Genomic DNA, 15263 nt, shown 5'->3' with positions numbered 1-15263 from the left:
ACAGGCCGCCCCACACAGGTGCAGGGCGCCGGGCGTCACCTGGGACGGATCACCCAACGAGTCCCACAAGACTGTCCCCGAGCTGTCCACCAATCAACGGAGGGGAGGGGGGCGTACCCGCTTCGCAGAGTGGAGTCCCGGCACGCTCAGGGCAAGTTCCTCTACGTCACAGAAACACATCACAGTCCACAAATCAAAGCCTTGGACTGCATCTATCTGTAATCGCAAACCTGCTAAACCTGCTAACTCGATGTCACCTAGGGCTCAGTCTATCTGCAATCACAAACCTGCTAAACCTGCTAACTCGATGTCACCTAGGGCTCAGTCTATCTGCAATCACAAACCTGCTAAACCTGCTAACTCGATGTCACTTAGGGCTCAGTCTATCTGCAATCACAAACCATAATGTCGCCTTGGGCCCCCAATAGTTAAGTGTGTAAGTTGTATGTGATACATACTGTATTTTACAGACACGGAGTAAATGAAATAATCAAGAAGTTGAGTTAACAACATTAATAAGCCCACAGGTGGAGCCACGAGACTGCCAAACCCAGACATGCAGTGTTCCTGCAACCAAACTATGAGTGGAAGCAACAAACTGGCTGTTCCCGTTTCACTAGTAAGCGATACGCTATAAAACAAGTCGAATACCCTGTCCTTGAAACCTCAACACAAGAGGCATTCCTACTGCCTAATCCAGTAAAACTATGAGAAGATCATGATAGTTTCACTATAGGTTATGAGAAGTGTTGATAGGTAGGTAAACAAACTACAAACACCAGTTCTCATGTCTTTACACTTTAAATGTTAGATTAAATGAATATAAGAATAAGCTTTTGATACGGTATGCTGTGCTTGTCTTGTTTTGTAATCACTGTTGATTTGCTGCCCTTTCTCCACCCAAAAAACCTCCCCCCGTCCCTTTCCCCTACATCCCCACCTCTCCCCCAGAGTCCCGATTCTTCCACTCCCTCTTTTCTCTCCAACCCAACCCACTCTTCCCTCTGCACCCTTCACGCTGCATCCTTAACTCCCTCCGTTCCTCTCCCTCTCCCTCCATTTCTCTCCCTCTCCCTCCATTCCATTCGTCTCCCCCTCTCCCTCCGTTCCACTCCCCCTCTCCCTCCGTTCCACTCCCCCTCTCCCTCCATTCCACTCCCCCTCTCCCTCCATTTCTCTCCCTGTTTCTCTCCCCCTCTCCCTCCATTTCTCTCCCTGTTTCTCTCCCCTCTCCCTCCATTTCTCTCCCTGTTTCTCTCCCCCTCTCCCTCCATTTCTCTCCCTGTTTCTCTCCCTCCATTCCTCTCCCTGTTTCTCTCTTCACGCTGTGTCCTTACCTCCCTCTGTTTCTCTCCCCCTCCCTCTGTTCCTCTCCCTCCGTTTCTCTCCCCCTCTCCTGTTTCTCTCCCCCTCTCCCTCCGTTTATCTCCCTTCACGCGGTGTCCTTACCTCCCTCCGTTTCTCTCCCCCTCCCTCTGTTCCTCTCCCTCCGTTTCTCTCCCTTCACGCGGTGTCCTTACCTCCCTCTGTTTCTCTCTCTCCCCCAGTCACGGGTCCAGTGTCTATAGTTAGAGGGAGACAGGGGTGCGAGGCGGTGCCAGTGTCTGTGCGTCCCTGTTCTGAGGGCTGCAGGCTCACAGAAGGGAACGGACACTGTCACATGGGTAATTCTCTCCAATCGGGGCTCTGAGTGAAGAGATTAGATTGGTGACTCTAGTGTGGCATCCCCTCTGAGTGGCCCTCTAAATCCTAACTGAAATTCATCGAGAACTCAGCCCAGGAAGTTCTCGATTAAATAAAAAGTATGTGAGTGTGTGTGAGCACGCTTGTCACTGTGCATGTGTGAGTGTGTGTGTGTGTGTGTGTGTGTGTGTGTGAGCGTGTGAGTGTGTGTGTGTGTGCATATGTGTGTGCGTCTGGTGTGTATTTGTTTGCATGTCTGTGTGTGTGTGTGTGTGTGTGTGTGTCTGTATGCATGTCTGTGTGAGTATGTGTGTCTGTAAGCATGTCTGTGGGAGTATGTGTCTCTACACATGTCTGTGTGTATGTGTGTTTGAATGCATGTCTGCGAGTATGCATGTCTGTGTGAGTGTGCGTGTGCGCGTGCGTGTGTGTGTGTGTGTGAGTGTGTGTGTGTGTGAGTGTGTGTGTGTGTGTATATGTGTGCGAGTCTGGTGTGTGTCTGTATGCATGTCTGTATGCATGTCTGTGTGAGTGTGCGCGTGCGTGTGTGTGTGTGTGTGTGTGTGTGTGTGTGTACATGTCTGGGTGCATGTCACTACCATGATGCTGCATAAGGCCTGTGACTGTGCTGTGGAATAAGGTCAAATGTAAGAGGCTTTACATTTCACTCTTTAATCCTCACTGAGAAGAAGGGAGGGAGGGAGGGAGGGAGGGAGGGAGAGCAGGGTGAGAGAGAGAGCAGGGTTAGGAGGGGAGAGAGAGCAGGGTTAGGAGGGGAGAGAGAAGGAGAGAGGAGGGCAGAGCATAGCTCAGCACTGGTCTCCTCACATCACCCTACGCTGGGAGACGCACACTGGGAGACACAGACAGGCTTGGTTCTGTCCTGGGCCTGCCTCTCTTTAGGGGACACACTTACACACCCCCCCCCCCACCCCCACACACACAAAGCAGGGTCAGCAGCACACAAACTGGGGAGACGTCCTGCAGGCAACTGGACACAAAACACATGCGTGTGAGTGAGTATACGTTTGTGTGTGTCTGTGTGTGCGCGTGTCATTAAGAGAGAGGGTCTACTGGACCAGTGTCGCCCTCCCAGCTAAGCCCGATTAGGGTGCCACCCCGTTACACGGCACACCGGAGCAGGGAGGGAGGCTCAGAAAAGCCTTTCTTTTGCAACAATTAAGCTCTGGGCCACCTGCGGGGAAAGAGCCTGTTGCAGCAATACTGAGCAGCACAAACAACACGAGTACACAGCACCTGCAGCCCACAACACAAGCCGCGACGCACGCACTTATCAGACTCGCATAATATTTACACTGCAGCTCACTTTCAACCCCCCCAGAGCAACGCCAGACCCAAGTCACCCTCCAAGAACCCCCCAGAAACACAACGTCTGTGTCTCTCGCGGTCCAAGCTCCGGAGTCACCCCTGCTTAAAACACACAGGAGAGTCACGTAAATCCAAGAGCTCTCGCTCCATATGACAGCTACAACACAAGAGCCCAGCTACTGACAGCTCAGCCACACTGACAACTACAGACAACAGGCTACGAGCACACTCACAGACATGAGTCAGACACGAATTAAGCCAGAAGGGACAGTTAGCAGCTAACAGAACGTGTGTATATTTTGGTCATAACGTGGAATAAACATAGCATTTGTACTTCTGAAAGACAATGCGTGTTTTAAAATAACAATACAAAACAATGTGCAATATATTTTTACCAGAATATGAAATCATGGATGGGTCCTCTTCCCTGTTCTCTTCCTCAACAACTGTGGTCACCAAATGAGAGTGCGGGAGGAGAGAGAGACTGTAACTGAACAGTCTCTTCCTCCAAGATACTTTCCAACTCTTAACCAAAACAAACAATTCTCTCTCCCTCTCTCTCTTTCAGATTGGAGCACAGAGCATCCCTTTGCCCTGGTTCTGTCTGCTGCCCACCCCCTTCTTTTCCTCTGATGTCATTTTCACCCACATACCAGCACTCCCTCTGCTCCTGCAACCAGCACAAACAGGCACATAAACATGCTCACAGAGTAAACACACACTCTCAAAATCATACACTGACATACAATAGACACACTCTCAGAAACGCACACACACAGCAAACACACTCACAAACATACACTGACATACAATAAACACACTCACAGAAACACACACACAGCAAACACTCACAAACATACACTGACATACAATAAACACACTCACAGAAACACACGCACAGCAAACACACATGAACATACACTGACATACATTAAACACTCACAATAAACACTCACAGAAATGCACACACAGCAAACACACTCACGAAAATACACTGACATACAATAAACACACTCACAGAAACACACACACAGCAAACACACTCATGAACATACACTGACATACAATAAACACACTCACAGAAACGCACGCACACACAGCAAACACACTCATGAACATACACTGACATACAATAAACACACTCACAGAAATGCACACACACAGCAAACATACACTGACATACAATAAACACACTCACAGAAACACACACACAGCAAACACACATGAACATACACTGACATACATTAAACACTCACAATAAACACTCACAGAAATGCACACACAGCAAACACTCACGAAAATACACTGACATACAATAAACACACTCACAGAAACACACACACAGCAAACACACTCATGAACATACACTGACATACAATAAACACACTCACAGAAACGCACGCACACACACTCATGAACATACACTGACATACAATAAACACACTCAAACAGACTTGCGTATAGTAAAGACACTCAAAACACACACTTACATACATTAAACACTCACACAAACACACACTCAAACAAACGTTCACGGACGTATGATAAAGTTAGTATGTAAAGTAGTCCCCACAGAGGACTGACATGGATGAGGTCACCAACTGTAGAAACCCACCCAAAATACACCAAAAAGCAGAAGTACCTGAGAGGCGAAGGAAACAGGGTTAATTAAATATGTTGTCGTTTATCTGACTCCTCCTCCTGAGGTTAACTGCTCCTCTGTTATAACTGATCAACTATTGCTATCTATCTGCATAGATGCTGACGTGCCTCTGGCCTGTATAGCCTACAATGATACAATTATGCATCTTGTGATGGCACTAGTGCATAGGCAAGTGACTACAGGGTCTGGAAGGACTCTAAACTGCTGTGTGTGCAGTGGTGCACGTCAAGTGGATGCAGGTTAAAGTGTATTCAACGTATAAAACAATGTGCAATGCAGAAACTGAATGCTAAATTGACTCCATACTGTGCCTGTGTTTACCCAGCAGTCTGTGCTGACCTCCAGAGCCAGCCCTCTCTGTTCTGTTCAGTTCTGCCCAGCGACGCTGCCCGTGTCAGCACTCTTGGCCAGGTTGGCCGGTCCACTGTAGCAACCTTCACCCCAATTGGCTGTTCCCGTCCCGAAGACAAAGGCACACAAACACAACCCCAAACACAGAATACCATGCTGCCTCGCCTGCCAACAGACTGCAGAGAGAGAGAGTGTGCAAGAGCATGTGACTGTGTGAGTGTGTGAGTGTGTCTGTGCGTGTGCAAGCTTGTGAGTGCGTGTTTTAGTGTGTGTGTGTATTACTGTGCGTGCGGACGTGAGTGTGTGTGCACGTCAGAATTTGTGTGTATGTGCATGTGACTGTGTGAGTGTTCGTGTGCATGCATGAACTGTAAGCATTAGTGTGTGTGTGTGTGTGTGTATGTGTGTGAGTGAGAGAGAATGTGTGTATTACGGTGTGTGCCTGTGTATGTATTAGCGTGCATGCGTACTAGTGTGCGAGTGTGTGTATTAGTGTGTGTGCATGTGTGTGTGTGTGTTTGTGTGTGTGTTACTGTCATGCTGTGTGTGTGTGTGTGTGTGTGTGTGTACGCATGCACATGTGCCCAGCTATCAGCTCCATCAGAGCTACATTAACACAAGAATCTCCCCTTGGGAGGCAGCTTTTCGAAACGTATTATTCTGAAGATAAGAGATCACAGATAACACAACTGCTGAAAAGCAACCAATCCATTAGAGTCATCAGAGTACATAAGCCAAGTGTGAATGATGATACCGCCTGAGACCCGCAGGCAGGCAGTCAGCAGTGTGTCTGTGCGTGTGTGTGTGTGTGTGTGTGCGCGTGCGTGCGAGTAGCTCTTTTCCATTTGAAATAATAATATCATTTCATCTGTGGCTGTAACGAAAGGGGACTGTAAGGCTTAGCCCATCTCTTTCCGTATTTCAAGGCAAGTACTGTGTGCTTTTCACCTCTTCAGTATCTACAGCAGGGCCCCCCCCACCCCTGTTCCTGTATGGTTTCACTCCAGCCCAAACAAAGCACACCCCATTCAACAGCTAGAGATCTCATTGAGCTGCTAATGAGTAGAACCAGGTGTGGTAAATTAAATGGTAAATGGTTGGCAAATTACGGTTGGAGTGAAAGCCTGGAGGATGGTAGATATCCAGGAACAGATCCCCCCCCCCATATCTACTGCATCTAACCTCTGAATCTAGTCATGGGAGAAGTTTCCTTGTACTGCAGGAATCATTATTGAGCAACATGGAGACAAGTTTCAGCATGAAAAGATCACTGCATATATTGGAACTCAAAGACTTGAAGGGGCACAATTGTAACTGGGTTGTGACAAATTAATTTGATCGCACAGACAACCTCAGGGGTGAGAGGGAATATGAAAATAAATGAATCAGTGCATTCTTTGCTAAGGTGCAACACTCCATATTTACTGAGAATTCTCACAGTGCTATAAAATCTGCCTGAGAGCCTTTGCCACAGAAAAACAAATGCAATTCACTGAATTCAAAATATGAAGTCGAATTTACCCGAATCTAGAGTAGATTAATTTGACTTTCCAAAGCTGGACAGTCCTCTTGAATAGTTCACATTTAGAAATGTAGTCAACAGTCAGTTCAATACGACTTGAAAAATGAGGGCTACATTTAAAATGAATACCAAAAATTCAAGAATAAAAAGCAAAAAAATAGTACCAGGCAGATGTTCACTGTTTAGTGCTGAATTATGTTCACACCTTAATACATAAATGTCATCAGTACACGTTCACATCATAATGGATGACAGCGCCTTCCTAAAAGGACGCTAAAGGCAGGAAATAAGCTCCAAGTACGTGTTCCTCCCTATAAAGGACATGAACATGAACAAAAACCATATTTGGTAGCGGACATTACCGAAATGCAATCAGATGCTTCATATAACTATTAAGTTACTTTGGCTTTAAAGAGGACAACACACACACACACACACACACACACACACACACACACACACACACACAAACACAATAATCTTCGTATGTCGTTAATATAGTTAATTTAAACAACATGGAAACATAACTGCAAACAATGTTTCGCAAGAATGCGAAAGCAGCGCCAATACAGATACACCTGCCAGCTATCGGAGTTCTAGCAGCAACATGTCGAAAACACGTACACGCCAAGTATGATACACGTACGATATACTGAACTTCCATGAATACTAATAAAATCCAGCTGTGACCAGCTTGAAATGCCAGCTACCAGCTGTTTCAAAACATAACTTGAGCAGGTCAAACCATGTTGAGTATAGACCTGATCTCACTGATCAGCCAGCTACAGGCGGTTTCAAAACCTAATTTGAGTATATACATTTTAAATAACGTTAAGTTCGATCCTAACGTTATTGTCGCCCCGTCCATTATCTTATATTTTCTGCATAGTGGGAAACATCAGTATGTTAGGAACACATATGCATGTTCAGGAAACCAGTGGCACGTTTTTAAACTGCCATGGTCCTGACCATCAGATTGTAAGGTCTTTCGGTCCTGACCATCAGCTTTTAAGAGCTTTCGAGGTCTTTCAAGGCGTTAAGGTATGTAGCTAGCTAGGGTAGATACCATTAAGTTTCTGACCACAAATTGCACATTATATTCCTTCAGAGGATTAATTATCCTGCTAACCTGTCGACGCAACGGTAAAGTATCCATCGTTACCACAGTCTTGTTCATCGACATAACCTCAGTTGAGCATCTTCTCTCAGTTGTTTAGGTCAGGACACTTAGCTAACCAGATGAAATGATAGTAGCTACATGGCTAATACAGCAACTGCTACTCCAGCACTAAGGTTAACGCTAGCCATAGTTCAATCATTTTTTCTGGAAAGCCAGGAGTAACGTTAGCTGATGCGTCTAGCTAGATAACGGTTGGATAATGTTCGTGTAATTAGGTAGCTAATAGGTAACGAACACTCATTCGGAGAGATAAACAAATCCTTAGCCGGCTAGCTAATTGGCTAAACAAATGAGTTAGCTAGGTAACTAAGTAAATCAACGATATTGCAATATTAATTTAGATGCTTCAGCAGCAAAATTGCGTTCCGTGGTGCTGATGTGGTGTAATAAACATGATAATGGCGCTGGATAAGAAAACATTCGTTTAAGTAGTTACCGTTAACGTTATCCGAGGTGCCAACCAAGTGCCGAGCAAAAATGCAAGGAAACGCACTATCTTGCTCACACGATTACGAAACTTATCTTGAGGTTAACTTGTTCGCTAACTTGACCTAGCTACAAAACTTGACGAAATTAAGCAGCTCAATGACATACAAAAAACAAAAAAAGTGGAAATGGGAAAAGGTAGCGTTATGCGACAACTGTTACCATAACAAGCGAACATCTCTCAGTCTCAGGTAAGTTGGCTAAGCTTCCCCCATTATCCCATTGCACCCTTTCTCCGATCAGATGCTTGCGGCTCGACTACTCTATGGCGTTGTGTAACTACTAAGTTAGTAGATCAATAAACAACTAGTCAGGTTACTATGGTAAACAGTGAAAGTGTACCTGCAGAGCCGCCGTCTTTGTGCTTTATTGACCGTCTCCCATTGACAGCAGTTTCACCACTTTCACTGCCCGCTTTCTTCCCTGACGCCATCTTTACCCGGTTTGATCCTCCCTCCTTTGCCACACCTACAAAGGCAACTCCATCCCTAACTTCTACATTTAGCCAATCAACGCCCGCTACATATTATTTAAGCCTATCACAATTATGTAATCTTTCCCTGCGTTCCCTGGTTGCTCCGCCTTTCAGCTTCAATGTGATGTTTATGAATCTACCTGCTAGTTAGCACCAAGTCCAAGAGCATTTTGTTGTTTGGGTGCGATGATAGCTGTCGTTAAGGACATCTGATAAAAAAAATGTTTTGCCTGAAAGTGGAAAAAATTGTGCTCTTTAACTGTTAATTCATTATTAAGATGATCATTAATCACTTTATCAAAGAAACCATTCGTTTTCCGTGCTCACATTACATTACATTACATTATTGGCATTTGGCAGACGCTCTTATCCAGAGCGACGTACAACAAAGTGCATATCCATAACCAGGGATAAGTTCGCTGAAAGACCGTAGAGGGAAGTACAATTTGAACTGCTACCTCTACAACAAAGATAAGGACGAGGGCCAATTTTTTTTTTTTTTTTTTTTTAAACAAGAAACAAACAAACAGAGCAAAAGTGACCAAAGTTAACTATCAAAACACTGCTTACCTAGGACGAGTTCTATTACCATCGCTACTTGTTCTACTACTACGACTACAAATAATAATAATAATAATAATAATAATAATAATAATAATAATAATAATAATAATAATAATAATAATAATAATTGGCGGCACGGATGGTGCAGTGGGTAGCACTGCCGCCTCACAGCAAGGAGGTCCTGGGTTCGAATCCCCGTCGGCCGGGGCCTCTCTGTGCGGAGTTTGCATGTTCTCCCCGTGTCTGCGTGGGTTTCCTCCGGGTACTCCGGTTTCCTCCCACAGTCCAAAGACATGCATGTTAGGCTGATTGGAGAGTCTAAATTGCCCATAGGTATGAGTGTATGAGTGTGTGAGTGAATGGTGTGTGTGCCCTGTGATGGACTGGCGACCCATCCAGGGTGTATTCCTGCCTTTCGCCCAATGTATGCTGGGATAGGCTCCAGCCCCCCTGCGACCCTGTTCAGGATAAGCGGGTTCAGATAATGGATGGATGGATGGATAATAATAATAATAATAATGGGCTGGGTAGCACTGCCGCCTCACAGCAAGAAGGTCCTGGGTTCGAATCCCGGTCGGCTGGGGCCTCTCTGTGTGGAGTTTGCATGTTCTCCCCGTATTCGCGTGGGTTTCCTCCGGGTACTCCGGTTTTGTTTTTTGCACTGTTCTTTGCAAATTCTAGAGACGAGTGTGCGTGAAAATACTCAAAAAATACTCAAACCACTCAAAACAATCATTCCACGGTCAAAGTCACTTAGATGACATTTTTCCCCCATTCTGATGATTGATGTGAACATCAACTGAAGCTCCTGACCTGTATCTACATGATTGTGTGCATTGCACTGCTGCCACACAATTGGCTGATTAGTTAATCGCGTGAATAAGTAGGTGTAATAAAGTAGAAATGTTCCTAATAAAGTGCTCATTGAGTGTATATATAGACATTATTTAGCAAAAAAAACAGCCAATCACTATAAAATATTGTTTGGGGCCCCAAGACAATGCAAGAAGGCAGTTGAATTCTCACTTCTTCCTTTTAGATTTTTTAAGGCCAGAAATACACAACAGTGGAACCACCAATAACCCTTGAATGTTGGAACACATTCCCCCCACCCTTAAATCAAGTATTTTCTGTTGAAACAACTTTATTGGTACAAAATCACAGTCACAGCATTTCTAAATGATACAATTATTGAATTACATTTGCCAAACAGGAGTCTTAGCAGGGGGCTTCGGCAGCAAATCTAGCTCATAAAATCTGTATGAAATCGGCAACAAACCATTTTTTCTGCTCAAGATAATTAGCGATAAAAAGCGAACTATTCATTTCTCTTTCTCTCTGAGTTACATGAATGCTACAAAATGTTTCGGAGCCAGACTGTGCACCTCTGACTGGTCATCTTCCCTCGAACATCTCTAACTCCCTCTAGGGCTTCTCCAACTGAATGTCTTGGGCCAGTGTGTCCACATCCTGGTAGGGGGAGTGCACTTGGGAGCGCTGGATCTGGTGGTACGTGGAGTCCAAGTCCTCCAGGTTCAGCCCCTACAGATGGACATGGGAAGGTGTGGAGACACAACGGCCAGTGGTGACAATGAGAAGATTTTTTTATTCATATTTATAGTGCATTATTTATAGTGGTTATAATACACCCAACAATAGCCTTATGGGGAACAGCACCAAATGAAAAAGAAAAAGTTAGCCACAAAGTCGACAGCAAGGCTGCAGATAATAACTACAAAGCTGGTGGAAATAACAACATAAGTGATTAAATAGTATGTAATTGAAGGTACACCTTACGCAAAGATTGTAGCACTAATTCATATCTCAAAAAAGAGAGTTTAAGTAAAATATATTGATAAATATGATTTATAATTGCCTTTCATGGGAATGGATGGCAATGTACTGGGCACATGGCAAGCATATGTGTATGTGTGTGTGAGTAAGAGTGAGAGAGAGAAAAATATGCACCTCATAAATGTTCTCTTCCTCTCCCTTATTCTTTTTTCCATGCTGATGGAGTTTCTTTTTCTGAAAAGGAGGATGAGAGGAAGTCAAGAGAGGCCACCCACCCCAGCAGCAAAGCCCCGTTACATGTCAAACGCAGTAGCAGGAGGCAGGGTCATGGTTCCTGTGCTATAGGGGGATGGCATATTTCTCTGCAGTGATGGAGGTGGTGCTCTGTCCTCACCTTGAACAGAAGCGGTATTCCGGGCACTAGCACACACAGGAGGAGCAGAATGGCCTCTGACAGGAGGATGCTGTTCTTGGTTGACTCGCCGATGTTCAGGAACCTGCGCATGGGCTCTGAGGAAGGAAGTCTAGTTTAGAGGCCCAATGGCGGCCATTTTGCTAACCTCCTGGATCCCAGACCACTCCTGGCATGGCTAACAGGAGTATTGGAGTAAGGTCGGAGACAAGTTGATGGTGGAGCTACCAGTTTTTTGCACCAGTTGTAAGGGGGGCAACATGGCTCAGGCAGTAAGAGCAGTTGTCTGGCAGTCGGAGGGTTGCCGGTTCAATCCCCCACCCAGGCTGTGTCGAAGTGTCCCTGAGCAAAACACCTAACCCCTAAATGCTCCTGACGAGCTGGTCGGTGCCTAGCATGGCAGCCAATCGCCGTTGGTGTGTGAGTGTGTGTATGAATGGGTGAATGAGAAGCATCAATTGTACAGCGCTTTGGATAAAAGCGCTATATAAATACCAACCATTTGTCTTGATTTACAAATTTGGGGGCATGTCCCAATACTTGCATCCTCCTTTTCTCAGTAGGGGATGGGGGGGGGGGTAAGAGAGAGAAGACAATCGGAAGAAAGGATGACTTTTTTTTAGTATTGGGACGCAACATGGCACTTGTTTTTGTGGAGCGATATGAAAAGTGTTTCAGGTTGAAGCGGTCTGTTCCTCTCTCTATGAGCACCCTGGTGGTCGAGCTGCACGTTCGCGCCTGTTTTCCGTTCTGGTTCCTCAGTGGTGGAATGTCTTGCCTACCACTGTCAGGACAGCAGAATCCCTCCCCCTATTTCGACAGAGACTAAAAACACACCTTTTCAAACTGTACCTTAGTCCTCCCTCCTGATTTCCCCTGCCCCCCTTTCTGATATCCCTATCCCTCTTGTCTAACCCCCCCCCCCCCCCCAAAAAAAATAAAAAAATAAAAAAAAATAATAATTTGCACTTGATGACTGTATGTTTAGAACAACACTTCATGTGTATTTTACTACTTATGGATGTGATGCTTTAACTTGTGGAAGAACCTATGCACTTGTAAATTGCTTTGGATTAAAAGCGTCTGCCAAAAGACAAAAAATGTAAAATGTAAATGTAACGTCTGTTGCCCATAGCAGTGGTCAGGAATCTGGCATGACTCCCCCAGCTCTACTTACTGTAGACTTGCAGGTATGTTCCGTGGGTGAAGGCGGGGCATTGCAGTTGGGTGTGGTTGAGAAGGCACTGGTACAGCCCCATGTCACTCACGTACACCTTTCCAAACTCCAGCATGTGACACGTTAGCCCCTCCGTCGTTGCGTTGCCTTTGCTTCTCTTCACCCTGTCGTTAAGGCCGACTGGCTTTGTTATGAAGTGGGAGCGGCAGCTGCCGTTACGCGTGGTAACGACCCAGATGGGCTCCAACTCAAACTTGACCATAAAACAGCATTGCAGTTTTGCAATTTCGTTGATCTTTTGCTGCACCAAAGGTTGGTCCAGGTTGAGCTGAACTGCATCCAGGTTTCCATGTGTGATATCTTTGGAAAAAGAATTTCAGTGCAAGGCAGTATGAACAAGATACAGTCCTAAAAGTTAATCTGATCTCATCAAAATTCCCTGTTTTACAAAGTTTAGGATATGAACATTAAATCCTTAAGACAGGGTCTGTCAGTTCCACAGTAATATCATGTTTTCACAGGACACTAAACTGAAGTGTCACTGCCTGACCGAGCCCAGGAATCTGTGAAGATTGAGATTCTCCTCATGCATTACAAAAGCGCTTTTTTAATCACAACAGAATTAACATAATATAATGTGCAAGAGAAGATAATGAACGTGCTGCTACAACAGTTAAAGAACAAAATGGGTTCAGATATGAAGACAGCATAAAATACTCCTTATGAAACCTACACTCAGTGAGCACTTTATTAGGTATTTATTACACTTATACTGCTGTAGCCTTACCTCTTAGAGTTATAATGCATTGTGTGTTCAGAGATGCTCTTCTGCATACCACTGTTGTAATGTGTGGTTATTTCTGTTACTGTCACCTTTGACCAGTCTGGGCATTCTCCTCTGATGTCTCTCATTAATAATTAATATTCTGTTTCACTGGATTTTCTTTAGTTTTTTGCACCATTCTTTGCAAACTCTAGAGACTAGTGTGCGTGAAAATCCCAGGAGATCACCACCCTTTCTGCCATGAACAATTATTCCATGGTCAAAGTCACTTGTCAGTTACCCATTCTGCTTGTCGATTAATTGAAGCTCCTGACCTGTATGTACGCATTGCACTGCTGCCACACAATTGGATGATTAGATAATCGCATATATAAGGTGTAATAAAGTAAAAATGTTCCTAATAAAGTGCTCGGTGAGTGTATAAGTAGGAAGAGGAAGAGCTGTTGGCTGGTATCTGTTCTGAGAGGAGATGGGCTTCAGTGAAGCAGAACACAGATGTTAACACAGTGAACATCGTGAAAGCTCTTCATAGTTACACATTATATATGTTCCTAAACATTTTTAAAGCATCTTTTGACTCTTTGACAACATGGCTATTCGTGTCTGTTGGTAGACTACAATTTACATTTTCACTTAACTGCAGCAAATTGTTCAATGAGATGTTGAGCAGCTGTCCTGTTTTTCTTTTTTTTTAATCATTCATCACATTACCTAAATACTGTTTCACAAACTACTGCTACAAATGTATTCTGCGATGCCAAAATGCCCTTCACTCACCAGTGCACCATAGAAGAAGAAGGAGGATGCTTCTTATGATCATATTTGCTCATGTAGTTTGTTTACTCCTGCAGTGGCAGAAGTGACAGGAAGCAGACGCTGTTTTCCGCATCTTTTCTTCCCCGCTCTTCTCCTTATACGCTCTTATTGCTCCTCCCTTCGTTTGCATATGACTAGCCCCCCCCCCCCCCCCCCCAAATTGGACCAAACTCCCCAGAGGTCGATCCTAGTTTATTTTGCAGGTCACTTGCATGCTTTTATTTTGAAGGCCACACCCAGTGCATGTACAGCAACAGGCGATGCGCATGAATGACCTTGATGGAGCATCATCACCACATCCCCCTCCCTCCCCCACACGTTTCTCTCAGCCGCTACTTTACAGAAGTGAAACTCCCTCTTCACCCCTGATCCTCTAACACAGGGGTGTCAAACTCCAGTCCTGAAGAGCCGCAGTGTCTGCTGGTTTTTGGTGTGTTTCAGACACTGTGGCCCTCCAGGACTGGAGTTTGACACCCCTGCTCTAACACAACGCTGCCAGCTCTCTGACCTTTTCTCCTTCCACATTAATTTTCTTAAGGGTCTCACTTCCACCGGGACACCACTGATTTATTTAAGGTCCAGCTAATGTTAACTGACCTTCCTAAGTGATCAGTAAGATGGACGCCAGGAAGTGCCATTTATAGTTAAATGACTACGGCACACAGACAGCTTCCTGAACAGCCGCTGGTGTTTTCATACCTCGTTAAGCGGATGAGATTGTAAGAAATGTAATGTTTGTCAGGATGGGAGAAACCACGTGGAGATGGCAGAGGCTGTTCGTCTCATTTCTCCTTGCAGCACAATGGTCAGTTGGCACTTCTCTCCGTAATTTGATCCTTTGGCTTGTGTTAGTCAGTCGTGATCAAGAGCATATGGAAGTTCATCCTGTTCAAGTTCATGGAGACTCTCAATCTCAGCAGCAACCCCGACAATACCAACAACCCCCCCCCCCCCCATTTCAAAGTGACATTGCATCATTTCTTCACTCTTTACCCCTTATGAAATGTAATGTAAGACACATCGACAA

The 15263-nt window shown here is 45.0% G+C and overlaps 2 protein-coding genes across 2 annotated transcripts in view; both read right to left on the bottom strand.

Annotated features, from left to right (window-relative positions):
• lipeb (lipase, hormone-sensitive b) overlaps positions 1–8667 on the bottom strand; it is a 33054-nt gene extending 24387 nt beyond the window's left edge. Inside the window, 1 exon segment of the mRNA XM_061253071.1 lies at positions 8557–8667. Coding sequence (XP_061109055.1) covers positions 8557–8647 — 91 coding nt within the window. The 5' untranslated portion in view covers positions 8648–8667.
• A 1712-nt stretch (positions 8668–10379) lies between these two features.
• Positions 10380–14307, bottom strand: cd79a (CD79a molecule, immunoglobulin-associated alpha). The gene is made up of 5 exons (XM_061256102.1): positions 14198–14307; positions 12637–12996; positions 11442–11557; positions 11222–11281; positions 10380–10795 (listed from the first exon to the last, which is right to left on the bottom strand). Exons 1-5 carry the CDS (start codon positions 14238–14240, stop codon positions 10679–10681), a joined length of 696 nt encoding a protein of 231 aa, XP_061112086.1. The 5' UTR covers positions 14241–14307; the 3' UTR covers positions 10380–10678.
• Positions 14308–15263: the final 956 nt, after the last annotated feature.

The sequence above is a fragment of the Conger conger genome, chromosome 1, assembly GCF_963514075.1.
Source record: "Conger conger chromosome 1, fConCon1.1, whole genome shotgun sequence".
Lineage (NCBI taxonomy): Eukaryota > Metazoa > Chordata > Actinopteri > Anguilliformes > Congridae > Conger > Conger conger.
This window is presented reverse-complemented; position numbering and strand designations above follow the sequence as displayed.